General features: G+C 37.4%; 1 protein-coding gene across 2 annotated transcripts in view; it reads right to left on the bottom strand.

Annotated features, from left to right (window-relative positions):
* Positions 1 to 18245, bottom strand: part of uxs1 (UDP-glucuronate decarboxylase 1) — a 111501-nt gene that overhangs the window by 18265 nt on the left and 74991 nt on the right. For both annotated transcript variants that reach the window (XM_079821026.1, XM_079821027.1), the window contains 2 exons: positions 3613 to 3732; positions 812 to 855 (listed from right to left, as the gene is read on the bottom strand). In XM_079821026.1, coding sequence (XP_079677152.1) covers positions 812 to 855; positions 3613 to 3732 — 164 coding nt within the window. The remainder of the gene's footprint in view (positions 1 to 811; positions 856 to 3612; positions 3733 to 18245) is intronic.

Below are 18245 nucleotides of genomic sequence, written 5' to 3'. Positions count from 1 at the left end.
AATGTGATATGATTTGAAAGCATAACTAAACTTTTTGACAACATCAGTCAATCAAGCATTTTTTATGAGGTGGTATGGAACTTACGCTGGTAGAGATGCCTGGCACATTACTAATACTAATAACTGATAAATTTGCTTCCAGCAAAGCACCACATCATCAGTCCGTACACAAACACTGCAGCCGTTAAAATCAAAACAGAGTTCAGCCTTTGAAATACCTTCAATGCAATTACCAGAAAGCATTAGTAATCCCATCAAAAGCAGACCTCCATTTTTGAAAAACGCCATGTGTCAGGAATCAGTCAGGAACCCCGAGGTTCATTTCATTAAGACAAAAGATAGGACTGCGCTGATGCAGTCAGGCTCATTTTAATACCTTTTTGCATGGATGGAAATGGGAAAAAAGGGACAGATGGATGTGTTGCATAAATCTTTGTTCATGGCTATAGCTTTTAAAAAAAGCTTCTTCATTTTTATACAGAACCAGCACATTAAATAGTATAATTTATTTATTTGCTGATTTTAATTGTTGCCTTCTTCACAGACTGTTAGTCAACAAATCCCAAGTAAACACTGCACTGCAAATTGAAGGTTACAAGCATGGAGGTGAAGCTTTCATTTAAACAAGCTAAATGCCACTATTACGTTCCTATATTTCATTGTTTTTATGTTTTGATAGCATTTGTTCGGCTGTACCGCAGTACTGTTAATTATTGTAAATTTTTTTCTCGACTGTGTCATTCCACATACTCGCGGGAGGTATGAAACAAATGAAAACACGCATTACATCTATTTTAGATCTATAGCTTACCTCACATATTGGAAAGCTCTTGTCTGAGAGCCTGAACCGTAAACCTGAAAAAGGAGAAGGAGAAACATACACAGAATTATAATAAGAGTCATCAGAGCACATGCAGCAAGAGCGGCTTCAAAGTGACTGAGGAACAGTCAATCAGTATGTGAAATCCTTATGTGAGCGTAAGTGTTTACAATAAGGAAGCATGAACACTTTTATGCCCTTGGGATGGATTTCTATATAAAAACAGATTTAAAGGTTTTTCTTTTTGTTATATGAATTACATTGAAACTTTATTGGAAATGTTTTCCATGCCTCGTATCATTTTCAATGCCTTAATATGTATAAGACACCCCTCCCCCCAAATAAAACATTAATTATAGCATGACATGATGTATAAAATGTGAAATATTATTTAATTGTGTGTATTTAAAATGCTAACAAGGCATTTAGCCATAGAAATAACGGAAACAAAAAAAAATCATCACAAAATAATGATTTGAGATGACAGTTTGGGATATGGGTATAGATGCCCATTAGAAATTAATTGTAGATTTGATTAAATAAATTAAACAAAAGTGTGTTTTAAGTAGGACTGCACGATTTGGGGAAACATTTTTTTTTTCTGGTAAAAATGGCGTTTTAATTTTTTTTTCAACAAATGAAATTTATATATAGCTCTACAAGCAAGCACAAACAACCTTCTTATATATGTATATATACACATACACTAATCAGGCATAACATTATGACCACTGACAGGTGAAGTGAATAACACTGATTATCTCTTTATCACGGCACCTGTTAGTGGGTGGGATATATTAGGCAGCAAGATAACATTTTGTCCTCAAAGTTGATGTGTTAGAAGCAGGAAAAATGGGCAAGCGTAAGGATTTGAAATTGTGATGGCTAGACTGCAGCTCTTGTGGGGTGTTGCCGGCCAAGGCTCATTGATGCACGTGGGGCTGATTAAACAATAAACACACGACTATAAACATTAGACAATAAACACCCGGCTGCCACAAAATATGGTGTATTTGAGTTCCTTCTTGGGTATTTAAATAACAATAAAGTACAGGCTTATTTATAATGCAATGCTAATCGACATAGCCTTTAATCACTGCATAGAATACTATAAAATAATATAATGCCTGCCTCATTCTATGATAAGAAGCCACAATAGCTCACAAAAGGAAGTGATTTCAAACACTCGACTGATTTATTAAATGTTGTCACAGGTTTATGAACGCTTCGCATTACAAGTTTGGGAAGATGCTTGAGGCGTGTTGCTTTTTCAAATGCACGTAATAAGCAACTCAAACTTGCATATTTATTTAATTAAAAATCGAAAAGATTTTTTTTATAAATAAATAATAATAATAATAATAATAATTCACAGCCGTTGCGATTTCATAATCGCACTAAGCCAAATCGCAGTTTCAGTTCGATTTCAATTAGTGCAGCCCTAGTTTTAAAGAGCACCTATCATGGCATTTAAAATGTTCCAAATATTGTTTTAGAAGTCCCCAACAACAGTTTTGCATGCATGCAATGACAAAAAAGACTTTAGTTTTCTTATAATATGCATTTATTTTTACCTGTTTTGACAGCGATTCTCAAATGATTCCTTTAGTGATTCACTTTTCAAAACCCCGTCTTTACGTGACGCTAATCTGCGGTGATTGGTCCGATGACCCAGTCAGTTGTGATTGGTATGGTCTGTGCAGATATTTTCGGAAACGGAACGCCCATCAAAGTCTTATAGTGACAGTAATTTGTTAATATGTGTGAGGAGTTATGAATATGAAAACCGCGTCTGTACCGTTTGATTGTAATATGAGCCTCAGCTGATCTCATTCATAAAAAAACTCCTCACGAAGACTCGCGACAAATCAACATCCCTCAGGGCTTTTAGTTCAAAAGTGTGCAGATGAGGAGACATATTGATAGATTCTCATATGTCTGTGTCAAATTTCTAAACAGAGGAGTATTTTTTATTCAATACTTCCTCAAAATGGGCAGAAATAGCCTAATCATGAGCGATTGAGTCTCTTGTGTGTTGTTTTCAATTCATACTGGCAGCCGGAGGGCGCTCTGTGCACATGTAATCCATATATGGTACAGACAGACGAAGAAGATACCATGTGCCATAATAAAAGTCCATAATAAAAGCTTCCTGAGATCGCGAAACATACATTTGACGACTAATAATAAACACTCAATCGCGACGATGTATGGTTTGTCTTCCAGCCACTTAGTCTTCAAATGCTCATCCTTGGGCAGATGAAAAAAGTTTGCTTTTGAGTCGCACTTCAGAACACAGCGTCTCGTCGCCATGATGTTTTCTAGTTTTCACTGGCGTCTTGGAGCGCAATAAGTGGGCGTATCGTATTCAAATAACTTGACAAGTTGACGTCATCTAGTCAGAGAAAAAGCTTCGGTCTTCTAACGATTCTTAAAAATGACTCAGAGTCGACTCTTACTTTTGAAAGAAAATAACTACATATACAGTGCACTGTCATATTTCAAACTATGTAGGATGTTTTTGTTCACTTAAATCTATGTTACACACTACATGAAAGGTAAATTTCAAAATTCCATGATAGGTGCTCTTTAAGGGAGTTTCATTTTACAAGGTTTTCACACTCTTACGTTGAAAAACTTCAGCTTCTCACAGACACACATATGGGTGTCACTTCAAATTGTAAGTAACACCCATATGTGTGTCTGCGTGAAGTTGAAATGAGTCAAAGGGAGTTGCTGTAGAGTGTAAATAACACATGGTTCGTTATTTTAATGAAGTGAACGGGTCTTACCGTCAGCGGTTCTCCCTGTAAAGCCTGCAGAATGAAATTACTGACCACTCGCCCATCATTCATGTGCATGCGGGATCCGAAGGTGTTGAATATCCGGGCCACCCTCACCTCCACTCCTTCCTGTGAGACACAGCCACATGCAAACATCATCAACACAATGAGTTCTGCTGCAAGTGTTAATTGCTTAGTGAACATGCAGCGATGTTTAGTGAACGCATAAGGATTATACACAGATTAAGCTCAAAATGCATTCCGTTTTCTTGAGATCAACATCTTCATTTTTTTTTTTAAAGTCTGAGGCCTCTAGTGAAATGCATCCATCTTGGTTTATTTTCTAATTTAATTAAAATATAAGCATAGCATTTGGACTATTTCAAGTAAATGTCCACACATTTCAGGATGTATTAGTATTTGGTCTGTCCCCCCTTTTGCTTTATTGACAGCAGCACCCGAGTGTCAAAAACATAAGTGTTGATCTATAGACACAGTAAGTATGGATGCCATTTGTGATTAACAGTGTCAGATGGAATCGTATTTCAAGCAAATGTGATATTATTCATCCAATTTCCTTGGTCCACCAGTCAAAATTGTTGAAACTATCCCATTAAAAACCATGTGGCCACACATCAAATTTTTTCCGAAGTGTTGGTCATTGATGGAAAGCCTGTAGCTCTGTAAGCAGCACTACAGTGGAAGACATGCAACTTTTTTTGTACTTTTGCATCATGCAAAAGTCAGTGCTTCTGAATGGCTAGCACCCAATCATATGTTGGGCTGACAGTACAGCTATGTTCATTTCAATAGCTATATTAATGTAACAGTATAAGCTTTAATACAGCTTTAAGGTACTTGGGACTACTATTTCGGCATCTATGAAATGGAATGATAAAACCTTGATTACAAGAAGAAAACCAGGTTATCTCACAGCAGTCGTCAAAGCCTAATCGTCCGTGTCTCTGACTCTAAGTGTTCCATTTATGTGGTCCATGTGAGCGGTGATGTTAAATAAAGCATTACAAACCCAGAGTATTTCAAAATGTCAGCAGGAAACATGTACAGACTAATTTTCCTCTCATTTTTACAACTGTACCACTTATACTTCGACTGCACAAGATGAGAACACATTTTTATTAGGGGTGTAACGGTACACAAAACTGACGGTTCGGTACGTACCTCGGTTTTGAAGTCACGGTTCGGTACGATTTCGGTACAGCAGTTTTACAAAATTGCTTTTTATTTATTTTTATTAAACAGTGGTTTACTGAAAAAAAAAAGTGTCTGTCTTTTAATGAATTCAATTTTAACTAAAAGTTTATTGGAGATATTGCTGTAAACTATATAGGGAGCCCTTACTTGCACATTAATATTAAAGGTTAACAACAGAGCCCAAACTATTAACCTAAATTCAGTTGCTATTTATTTTTAGGTATAATAATGAACACTCAAATAACAGTACGCAAACACGTAAACTTCACATTAGGGAGTTTTTGCAATAACTAATTATAAAATATTAAATATTTTTTTCTCCAATTCGTTGTTGAAATATAATCATTCAGTGTCTGTAATTTTCATGACAGGTTTATTTAAACATACATGAAATAATCAAGACATCACTAACAGGTTCAGTAGAATATAATGAATATATAGGCTAATATAGTGTATATTTAGTGACAGAGTTGATTTCTATGTGGACACTGAGGTGTCTGCCTGGGGTAAATGTGATGCTACATGACATTGTTTAGTTTACAAGCGGTTATATTGACGTCTTTCCGCCGTTGAAACACTGATTGAGCGATTACACACACGATACATGACAGTAAGTTGTAATATATCCTCAACATACCTTCAAATGTTCATTCATGTTTATTCTTTAGGAAGAGATGATCGATCACGTTCACAGATGATCGCGCTCACAGATGATCGCGCGCTCACAGATGATCGCGCGCTCACAGATGATCGCGCTCACATATGATCGCGCTCACATATGATCGCGCTCACATATGATCGCGCTCACGCGTGGCTGCTTGAACTGTGATCATCAGTGTTGATCAGTCACGCCACATTAAAGGGTTAGTTCACCCAAAAATGAAAATTCTGTCATTAATTACTTATCATCATGTCGTTCGACACCCGTCAGACCTCCGTTCATCTTCGGAACAGAAATGAAGATATTTTAGTTGAAATCTGATGCCTCTGAAAGTCCTCCATTGGCTCAATGGTACTCTACACTCTCAAGACCCTGAAAAGGTACTAAAGACGTCGTTACAAAGTCCATCTCACTACAGTGGTTCTAAAATAACTTTATGAATCGGCGACAATAGTTTTTGTGCGCAAAAAACCCCTAAATAACGACTTACATAGTGATGACGATTTCAAAACAAAGCATCATGAAGCTTTGAAGCGTTATGAATCACTGAGCCGAATGATGATTCGGATCGCGTGTCAAACCGCCAAACTGCTGAAATTTGGCGATTCAAACCGCTGAATCGACTCAGTGATTCATAACGCTTCGAAGCTTCATGGTGCTTTGTTTTGAATTCGTCATCACTATGTAAGTCGTTATTTAGGGTTTTTTTGCACACAACAACTATTGTCGCCGATTCATAAAGTTATTTTAGAACCACTGTAGTGAGATGGACTTTGTAACGACGTCTTTAGTACCTTTTAAGGGTCTTGAGAGTGTAGAGTACCATTGAGCCAATGGAGGACTTTCAGAGGCATCAGATTTAAACTAAAATATCTTAATTTCTGTTCCGAAGATGAACGGAGGTCTGACGGGTGTCGAACGACATGAGGGTAAGTAATTAATGACAGAATTTTCATTTTTGGGTGAACTAACCCTTTAAAGAGCGTCAAAACGGCAATTTATCGTTTGAATATCGTGATAAAATGGACTGAATACTTAATATGTTCGTGTGGGAACTCGGACTGAAGTGTGTTCCGCGCCTAAAACAAGCCGACTGTTAACTGTTAAAGACTCACGTGCACCCAACCGAAAGCCCTGTACCGAAACGGTTCGGTACGAATACGTGTACCGATACACCCCTAATTTTTATAACTTCTTGGATCAAGAGTATACATCCTCCTCTTACTTCCTTTTCTGTTTCTTTAATGTCATGTCAAACTGGCATTCAACAATGTTAAGAATAAAAGTAATGATGTAGTGCAAATCTGTCATGTCTATTTTACGGTATCCCTATATACAGACTAAAAGTCTGGTGGGGTGTTGGAAATGGTAGACAACTTCTGCTCTAAAACACTCCCATAACAAAGTAACAAATCACTATTCTCCACAATGGTTAAAAGGCCCAAACACATGGTTACATACATTTAAAACATTAAATAATAATCAAAAGAGAGATCACAGGGAATAAGCAAAGTGAAGAAAAGGCCAATGATAAATTATTTCTGCACTACTAGCATCCCCATTCAATGGAACAGCAAAAATAATGACCATTTCCAAACATGCTTTCCAAAGACCCTTCTGCACCACAGAGCCACAGTGTTCAAACTTTTCAGGGAATTTAAAATATGAATGGCTTACTTAGTAATCTCTGCACAATAAGCTTAGACAGGGCAAATTAATATCTTACCACTGTTCCTCTGTGAGCAATGCAGTGTCTGAATTACATGAAAGTCCATGTAATCATAAAATCAAAATTGACAATTCTTATCTTTTATGAAATGATTTGTCCATGAACTGAACTAACACCACTAATGGGAGCCATGAAAACAAATGATACAGCATATAACTGCAAAATATGATATTGTCTACATAAATCATTAAAGACGGGTCATGTCATGGTAAAGCCTGTACTTGTGCCCACATCAAACAATGGCCTTGGGAGAGAGATACAGGGCTTTTCAACAAGAATAGTTACATTTTTAAGGTTCAGTAGTTTTATAACTGGGCATGAATAAAAACATGAAAACGCTCATAAATAGCATTATAAATGACAGATGGGACACAAAAATGACAAACTACACATAACGAGGACAAAACAAGGACAGTCATAAGTGGCCTTTTTTAGCAAGGAAAAGCGCTCGCCTGATTGCAAGGCTATCATGTGATTACATGGCATGCTTTAGTTGCGATTATGGGGCTGTGTGCTACCGGGATTTTACCAATGGTTAGACACAGTGCACTAAAATGTGTGAAATGTTAGGTAAATTGAATAACTTTGAATCTCTGATGACAATAATAAAAAATAAAATCTTTAAAAAAAAAAAGTAATAAATAAATAAATCAAGTGGCCTGTGCACATGCACAATCGAAAAACCAAGTTTGAGTCATTTTCTGATCCCAGGCCCAGATTTCCCTTATGTACTCTTCTTAAATTGTCAAAAAATAAAGAACAGACCCACTCACGTTAAGGACTTTCAAATCTCATTCATATGTGTGGCAAAGCTCATCACATATCGACCTAAATTGACATCTTCAAAATACCCTGGAGCAATACTGAAGGATACTTTGTAGTGAAGGCTTTAAATCAATACTTTTCACTAGTTTGAATATGGACTGGGAGCTCTTTTGATCAGTGATGAGTCTAAAAAAATGCCGGAAAGCTGTAATTCAGCCTGAGCAAACATCGGATGACTGAGGTGACGGTGGAGACACAGAGCTGAACAACAGGCAATGCCAGAGCCAAAAGGCTCAACAGAAGAAGGAACCTCCTAAAGGAAAGTGCTTGATGAGTGCAGGTGTGTGTATGTGTGTGTGTGTGTGTGTGTGTGTGTGTGTGTAAAGGGTAGCGATGTAATGGGATGGAGAGACAGGATTGAATAGGACTAATTAAATAATTTAGAAAGAAAGACACATCACAAGACACAGATAGAGGTTAAAAGGCGACAGATCAGTGCTTTTTACCAACCTCCGCTAATAGATTTATAAATGTGAGGGATAGAGATGAGACACCAGAGGAGGAAGGAGATTAAACAACATATGAAATATCTACAAAGTGAATTTTGAATCTCTACAAAGAGAGCGCACGTCACACCTCTCTTCATTAGTTTGCACTGGCCTCCACAGAACAACCACTGGCTCTGCACTCCATACCTAAACTCACTACTTCAGACTTATGTGCCTTCCAGAAGCTTGTGTTCTGCAAGCGAACGGCGCCTTGTGGCCTTGTAGAGGCACAAAATCACTTTCACAGACTTTTACATTGACATGTTCCAAGCTGGTGAAATGAATCTAACTCAACCCGAGCTTCTGGGAAACTGCTAAAGACACATTGACCAACAATTGACCCTTTAATACTAGCACTTACCTATTCTATTCCATTCCATTCCATTCCATTCTATTCTATTCTATTCTATTCTATTCTATTCTATTCTATTCTATTCATTCACTTTGCTAGACTAACTAGGGCTTGTCACAGCACTTATTGTTGCCCTGTTCTTGGGTTTGATTGCTTCTATTGCTCTTCTCATTTGTAAGATTGGATAAAAGCCTCTGCTAAATGATTAAATGTAAATGTTAACATGAAACGTCCTCGCTGCGTTCAAATTCTGGGTTCATCTGCTTGTCTATGCTTTATTAATGTGTGTAGCCTATTGATCTTGGTCTTTTAATATTACCGTCTTGAATTAAGCCACGTTAAGTGTTCCCTTTATAATGGTTTTCCAAGTGGAAAATGCTGAACGTGTAAGCGAATTGCGTTCATATTCGGCCTGATTTGCTTGTCTACACAGTAGGCTAAGCTTTATTAATAATGTGTATACAGATTGGTCTTTTAATATTACTGTCTTGTATTAAGCGTTTTCTTTATAACGGTATTTTATTTTAGGAATAAACGCTTAATGTCTAGGCTAATTAACTGCGTTCATATTGTGGGCTCATCTGCTTATGTACATTTATGCTTTATTACAGTAATAAGGTGTGTACTGAATTTGGTCCTCGAATATCACTTAGGGATGGGCATTTTTGTCAATTTCTCATTTCGATCATCCATAGGTCTCAAAAACGAGTACTCGAGTAATTGGGGGCGGGGCATGTGCAGGGGGCGGGGCATGTCCGTCATTGAGTTAATGAAAACTGTTATGAAGATGGTTGTTGACAAATACAAACGTGACATGAAAACAGGTATATGAAAACATGAACATATAAAACAAAAAATAACTGCTAGATTATGATGCATAAATGTCTTTGAAAAAGAAACATCTTTATAAAATGACCGTCTCAAATAACCAAATCAGTATCGAGAATTGCCTTTGAGCTGAAACTGTGAAATAACACCACCCTGCAGAGCTGGTTAATAAACTCAACCAAACGCACCCTATATCAATATTAATATGAAGATTATTATGAACCTATTACAACATTAATCAACACAAAAGGACGTGAATGCGCACGTGAACTTCAGCGTGCTAGATTTTACAGGCGAAGGGTTTGAAACGAAACATTTTGAATGCGCTCTTCCCTTAACAACGCTGATAGGCTACACGGACAACGAAAGCACACAGAAACAACATTTTATTAAAATCGTGTTCTCATTATAATGCTTTGACAGATTGACTCTGCACATCATGCACTTAATTTTATTATTCATGATCGAAGTGTTTACAGACATCACTGCGCGTTTTCAAACTCATAACGAAAAACATCTTTAAATAAACTAGGTCTACTATTAAAAAATACGAGAACAGTATAGCAGTGCTGCATTACTAATGTCAATGATTCTGAGAAAGAAATAGCCTATCTGAAAAGAATTTCTGTCTCTAAACCATGTCGAGCTCGAGCATTAATGCATTTGAGCTGAAACTGAAGAGAATGAACAGCCGGTATAACGGCAGCGCTTTGCTAGTTTATTAAGCTCAACCAAACGCGTTTTATATGAGATTAATCAGATATAGAAAACATAAAAGTAATCTTACAACGTGCATCTGCAGAAAAGGACGCGAATGCGCACATGAACTTCACGCGCTAGTCTGAGTGTTCTCGCAAGTTTCTCTGTGGATCAGCTGATACACGGGGAACTAGCACAGATCATTTACAGCATTTTCCACGGTGTTCTCATTATAATGCTATAGACTATGACAGATTGGCGCTGCACATCTTGCACTAACCATTTAATGATCAGTGATTCCAGACATCACTGCAGTGCACGCCTCAGTTTCACTTTATTTCGCCGCGGTCTGGAGGCGAGCTGTATAACGCTAACCAATCAGACCTCCAGTACCGCGCAAAACGACGCAATAACCAATAAAAAAAGAGACAAATATTTTTTTTTTCAGGGCGATCATCGTTCTCATGATCGATGATCGCTGTGACGTTCGAGTACTCGATTACTCGACCACTGTTGCCCATCCCACTATCTTAGTACATTAAGCGTTTTTCATGTTAAGCACTTTGTTCCGTGTCGCTGCGGGCACGTTTAACGTCAGTATAGGTGACAGCATTTCTCTTGGACATGCGGCAGTATCGGATCCCTCGTGAGTGAGAATGGGTTACCTTTTTAACGGGAACAAGAGGGGAGCAATCTCACCCGTCACCATGTTGGGACAGGTGTTCTGCAATGCCTGTTTCAGTTTTAAAATCAAGTCATGTATTATCATGGTTTCAGAGACGTGTCTCTCGAAAGTGTGGGAGAACAATAAAGGCAGCGGCTATTTGCACTAAGTGTAAATAGCAACTAGATTCTATTTACACTGTTAAATAGAAGTGACTGTTAATGTATGGTCAGAGGAGAACAGTCTCTTTCTGAAGTCAGAAAGTCAATTGCTATGGATGGAAGGAAGCACATGAATTCAAGAGTGAATAGAGTGAAGAGTAAATCTAATTGAGCATAAATGATTGCAGGGTACAGACGATGCACTTCCACCAGCCTAATGATTTCGCCTCGGACATAGATGTTAGGAGGGGCGAGATGAAAGATGGACAGATAATTGTAGAAAAGAGGAGAAACCAATAGTGCAGGAAAGCTAAATAATTTAAAAAAATGAGAAAATGAAAAAGCTAGGAGAGGGAATGGACAGAAGGGAGAATGGTTTATTTCTAGGTCTACCTAATCTAAAGTTTGACTACCAGCTATTGGTGAGCTACTTCATGGCGAAAACTCATTTGCTTTGGAGCACAGGAGAATATTGCAGAATGCTTCCCACAGATAAAACGTGGTTATTTTAAGAGGAATGTTCAGATGTTATTTTTCAACAAGACAATTCTCCTTGCCGAAGTGCAAAGACAACCAAGAAGTGGCTTGAGAACAAGTCCTTAAGGATTACAAGACATTCCCCTCAATTAAATTGCATAGTATGATCTGCACTGTATGAATTATATATACACAGATTCTTAATAAAGATAAGAAAGAAGAAAGATATTCTCAAGAAAGATATTCAGTCAAGAGCAATGTTCCCTCTAAGCCGCACTTGTGATGCTGCGGCCGTGCAGAAAGAATAAAATACTGTGCAGACGACAGACGTGAAATGTGGGGAGATTGTAGTTTAAATGAGAAATAATTGCAGTGCTCTGTTCACCCGCTATGGAGTTAGTATCGCTATAGTGTTAGAACTTGTGAATGCAGTTTACAGGTTTCATAGGAAGAAAATTATGTTGCGTGTGAGCGGCAGTGAGTCATGTTTGCGGTCCAAATAGCTCAATATAAGAGGTGACGTGAAACGCAAAAGACATGTGAAATAAAACGTCATCATATTTCAAAGAAGAGTGGCTTGATTAAGTGGTGGAAATAATGGATGACGGGCACAAGCCATTTAGAGTTACACACTCAAACTCAAAACACTTCAGTAACACACGTCAGTTTAAATATATTTGTGTGTGTTTTGGGTTTCAGGGATGCTTAGATAACTATAAAAGAGTTCACATGTTCCCTTGAATATATTTAGCTATTAGATCTATTTAATTACTTCAGTGTTTATTTATTTTTTATTTTTATTACAAATTGAAGCATCTAAACTCTTAATATATCAGTTGAAATACTTAAATTAGTTTTTATATTATATTATAGGCTATTATAATTGTACTATATTGTAAGCCTAATTAAGAATCAATCTCACAAGGGGATTGTTTAGGATTGCTTGTCATTAAAAAGTTAGAAAACAGGCCTTGCTCCTCAATACATTAGCGATCTTCTCATTCCCTACTCTCCTTCTAGAGTTCTTAGGTCCTCAGACCAACGGTTTTTAAAGGTCCCTCGCTGTAATTTTAAAATGAGAGGAGATTGTGCTTTTTCCTTGGTAGGTCCGAATGTTTGGAATAGTCTCCCACTCCATGTGACGTCAGCTCCTTCAATTGCCGTTTTTTAAGTCTTATTTAAAAACTTATTTATTTTCTTTAGCAATAAGTATTGAATAAGTGAACCACTGCTTTAATTCTAAGAATTGTTTGAACAAAACTGGCATATAATATCTTCAACTTGCACAAAAGGAGGCTAACAGAAACATAAAAAAGACTATTTTTTAAACAAATAAAATAGACTTTTATTTTTCTCTCCATGGTAAAACAGACTTTATCTTTCTCAAATGTCACAGCATTTCCTTTTAAAAAGATGTCAGTTTCCGATGCCACATTTTCCAGACACCACGTCACTGATGATATTCAAATCAAACATGAGAGGCAGCATTTCTCATGTGGTGACGGACAATGTGGTAGAGCGACATGTGTGTATTGTTGGAACAGTGAATGTGATAAAGACAATCTGAGTGACACAAAGTGAAGAAAAACAGATAAAATCAGCTGCACCAAAGGGTGGTGCCAATCAATCGTATCAGAATGTTCAATAAGAAGAAATGAAGGCAGGAAATGAAGCAGAGAGCAAGATGATCACTGCGATCTTGCCCATGTCTCTTAGATCGCCAAATTAAATTTTAGATAATGCCAAGGTGTGCTAAACTTCATTTTGTCCTAATTATGAGTTTACTTATTATGTTTAGCCTCTAAATGTGAGAATTAGGCTGTTTAATTTAGCATCTAATGCAATCCATTTTAAAAGGCACACTATGTAACTTTTAATTTTCAAAATGTACAACATTTATATAATGAGCGAGTGTCTTATCCTGAAACACAATGGTACGCCTATAACAAGTGTTACATTCAAACTATTTTAGTGTTGGTGGGGCGACAACCACTGCGGAGTATCCCAGTACCTGCGTGACTTGTCATATACATAAACAGAGAGAACTAGCTCCGGCTTCAATGGTTTTCCACAAGACGCATGCGGTTTTATTAACCGCTAGAGCAGCAAAAGTTACAAAGTGTACCTTTAACTGACTATTTATCATGAAAGTGATATATTTAGTATTTAAACTTTTCATTAAACATTTCCACCTAATTCACAACATGCATACATGCATCAATTTGTTCTTAATCTGGCTTTAATGTAAATTAATTTGGAGTATTCGAAATTGAGCGACCATGTCCTCAAGTTTAGTCATTTGAATAAAACACGGCCAAACCATCTCCATATAAGCGAGGGGTGTCAGAATTTTTTTTTAAGGGGCCAGATTCGATGTTGTGGACTGATCATTACTATAGAGCTCCAGACTAACATTTGAGACCAGTGGCACCAGCGCCTGATTTGGTAGCACTGCACATATAATAAAAGTCTCTTGAAATGCACATTTGACACTAACAAAAATGGCAGCGGTAATCAGTTTTCAAATTATTGACACTCAAGGTTTACTGCAACACCTGGAATTTTGTTTACATCGCATATTTATATCCCACAATTATAACTTTTTTCTCACAACTGCGAGTTATAAAGTCAGAATTGAGAGAGATAAACTCGCTGTGATCTTTGTTTGAAAATATTTTCGCTGCTGAAATAGAACAAAAACAGTCAATCACTGTATGATGAATGAATCTCCTACACTGCACGTAAATCTCTGCTTTGTTGTTTATGATGAGTAGGGGTGTAATGATAAACTTATGCCACAGTTCGGTTCATGTCACGGTTTTGGAGCCACGGTTCGGTTCGGTTTGTTTGCTGTGGAGTCCTGGTTCATGGCGGGCACCAGCTATAATAACACTAGATTCACTTTTAACTTAATAATAACAACAGCAATAATTGAACTTTATACATTGGCTTCACATTTTCTTTAGAGCAGTTAGCATACCTGAGTAAACTCAAATGAAATAAATGTCTGCATTGTAGACTAGTCAGAAATAATCTACTCATTTTACCATTTACCATAATGTTTAACATTTATTTTAGTGCTGGGAATCGATAAAAAAAAAAAACAACAACAACTAATTAATCAATTTTTTTGTGTAATTAATCACGATTAATCGCAAGTTTTTAATATTTTAAAGGGGTGGTAAAACACATTCTTTTGAAGGCTTGACTGTGTTTGTGGGGTGCACTGTAACATGTGTTCATGCTTCGTTTAAAAAAAAAATTGCCTTATTTTTCATATATTTGACCTTTATTCTACACTGCTCTCTCCCTCCTTGTAAAACGGTCTGATGCTTTCCGGGTTGTATGAAGCCAGTCCCTCAAAAATACGCAGTGGGCTCTGATTGGTTAGCTGGCCTAGTGTGTTCTGATTCGCTAACCGCAGTGCACGGTTGTCGGAAACGTCACGCCCCTTACCTGGAGGCTGTGCTTTGGTCGGCGTCAATAAAACCATATGAGAACATTTGAGTGAAGATGATCGAGCAGAACCTGTTCAGTCCTCAAGAGTAAAGACTGCGGATCTATAATGATCGCTACTGAATGGCACTGTTACTTTTGTATTTTTAGAACGATTATAGCCAAATATCTGTCGCAAGAACTATTAACCCAAAACGAACACTAAGCACTGGCTTTACTAGTAAGTTAGCCAAATCACACACAGAACCATGTTTAGCATGCCTGAAGATAAACAATACATAAAAGCTCTAATCAAAGAATCATTAACACTAATGCCAGGTTCGCTGTTGAGATTTTAACGTTAGTGTTTGTAACGTTAGGTGTTCGTCGGATAACGTTAAGTATGAATGAGCATTTAACAGACTGGTTTGCAGAACAGCGCTGTCATCTGTTTACTTCCTTGCTACAACCTATTACAGGAAAACACATCGATGAAATATAAATCAGACTTACAGGTTGTGGCCCGTAAACAGCTTGTAAATCCAGCTTTCAGGACAAGCCGTTGTGCATATCCTGCATTGAACTCGCGAAGTTAGTGGAAGTTTGTGTTGTCCTCCGTGAAATGTGCATCGCGCGCGTTGTGCATCCACGCACCGGCAGTGTTTTTTTCACGCAGCTGACGTTGTGAAAATCCGGCATTGAAATCGCGAAGACGGTGGATGTTTTCCTCTGTTAGATGTGCTGCAGAGAGCCCTGCGCGCCTGATTCCCCGCTGACTCAAACACACGTGCATATAACATGCTGTATGTTAAACGCTCTGCAACGCACCCCCGTCCCAAGGAAGGCTGAACAGAGCAAGTACCCCAGACCTGCAATCCGGATGGAAATAACAGCGTTTTCTCGGCATCGCAGCAACAACACTCCAGCCTAACTAACTTATACCACAACAGCGCCGCGATACAAAATGGCCTCACCCTCCCTTATTTAATATTCTCGGAGGAGGGGTTTATGTAAATATTGAGCCTGTTGATGTCACCAACCCTGGAGGAATGTGTGTAGTCGCCTACTGGCCGTTTGCTGTAGTTCTTAGAAACTGATTTCTTTAAAAGCAAATATCTCCCTTTGCTTTAAACTTTGAACGTTGTAACTTTGCAGATGTTGTTTATGCTCAAGCAGCAACATTACACGCTAGCTAAAGTTAAAATAGTGAAATCGTGGTTTACCACCCCTTTAAGTTTTTAATATTTTGATTTTGTAATAATTTCAGTTACTCTCCAAATTAATGTATAAACAATTTAAATACAGCATATTTTAAATATGTGTTGTAATGGCATCTTTTTATGAATGAAGGCCGGTATCACTGATACTAATGTCTCTATGAAACGTTAATGACGTTACATTACAGTATAACTGAAAGCTCCCAATTTCAACATTTATTAGGCTTTAAAAAAACAACTTTTAATTTAAGTGAACTTTAAACAATCTTTACATAAACCCAAAATAATAAATATTATATTTACCCATGGCCTTCCCTGTTAGACATATACAGAAATGTAATACAGGGAGTGCAGAATTATTAGGCACGTTGATTTTCTGATCATATTTTTTTTCCAGGCACATTTGACCAATTCCAAACCACAGTAATCCTAATAACTACTATTGATTTAGTATTTAATAATGTGTAAGTGATATATAATTGTTCATGAAGGCTGGAAATGAAAATCACCTTATATTCAGGTGTGCAGAATTATTAGGCATGTTTTATTTTACAGATAAATTGAGCCTGCTTTTTTATAGGCTTTATAGGTTTTATAGGTTGAGAATGACTCTTGAAGGACCAGCACCACATCCTCTAGTACCACTGTTTGAAGAATTCATCTTCCAGAATCTGGCAGTACGTTTTGGGAGTTCATTTTAGTCCATCCTGAAGTCCGTTTTGCAGAGATGGACTAAAAATGAACTCCCAAAACGTACTGCCAGATTCTGGAAGATGAATTCTTCAAACAGTGGTACTAGAGGATGTGGTGCTGGTCCTTCAAGAGTCACTCTCAACCTATCTGTCCATAAAGCCTATAAAAAAACCTTCTTCATGTATTTTACAACACTTCAGCTTGTGATTCTTATCTAGTGGGGGTCATTTTTTAGGATTCTTTACCTAACTGAAGTCTCTGAGATCCTGACACCTTGCACTTCTGGAGACTCCAGGTAGGTTGCAGCTTTGGAAAATGGTGGCGCTGGAGACTAAAGGGTTCCTGATGGTTTCACCCTTAATTCTTCACCTTAATTCTTAATTCTTTTGCAGTTAACAGGTGTTTTTTCTTCACCACCTGTTTTTGTCAGATCCTGCTGACCCAACGAGCATTTCACTGTCCAATGGTCATGCCTTAACTGCAATGTCTAGTATTGCATTAGTATTGCATCCTTCTCATGGGCATTTAATACTTTTTGACTTTTCAGTCTGAGTTAAATCTCTTTTTTGGCTCAATTTATCTGTAAAAGAAAACATGCCTAATAATTCTGCACACCTGAATATAAGGTGATTTTCATTTCCAGCCTTCATGAACAATTATATATCACTTATACATTATTAAATACTAAATCAATAGTAGTTATTAGGATTACTGTGGTTTGGAATTGGTCAAATGTGCCTGGAAAAAAAATATGATCAGAAAATCAACGTGCCTAATAATTCTGCACTCCCTGTAGTTATCAAACACCTTTCTTAATGGCATAAATAATAAATGAAATATAAATTAATCATCATTAAAGCTACAGTTTTCTCTGTTCCCGTTGTTCTTTGATGAACATTAATGAAAGGCATCATCAGTGCTCCTGTCACTTTAAGAACAGCCGCTGACGAACATGACGCGGATCTGACGCGCTGTCCCGCGCATCTCATTTCCTCACAACTCTAAGTTAATTTAAGACATTATTCAACTAATTTAAAACTCCTAATATGATAATACTCAAAATTCTCTGTGTTGTTGTTATTGTTTGTTCATGAGCAAAAGAGAACTCGATGTGAGCAGGAGAATGACGCGAGTCTGTCTGTGCGGCGAGTGTGTGTGTGTGTGTCAGAGACTGTGCCTTGATTAGCTGAGATGAGAC

Source organism: Gobio gobio, assembly GCF_949357685.1.
Source record: "Gobio gobio genome assembly, chromosome: 7".
Classification (NCBI taxonomy): domain Eukaryota; kingdom Metazoa; phylum Chordata; class Actinopteri; order Cypriniformes; family Gobionidae; genus Gobio; species Gobio gobio.
Note: the sequence above shows the minus strand (reverse complement) of the source record. Positions and strands in the feature narration are given on the sequence as shown.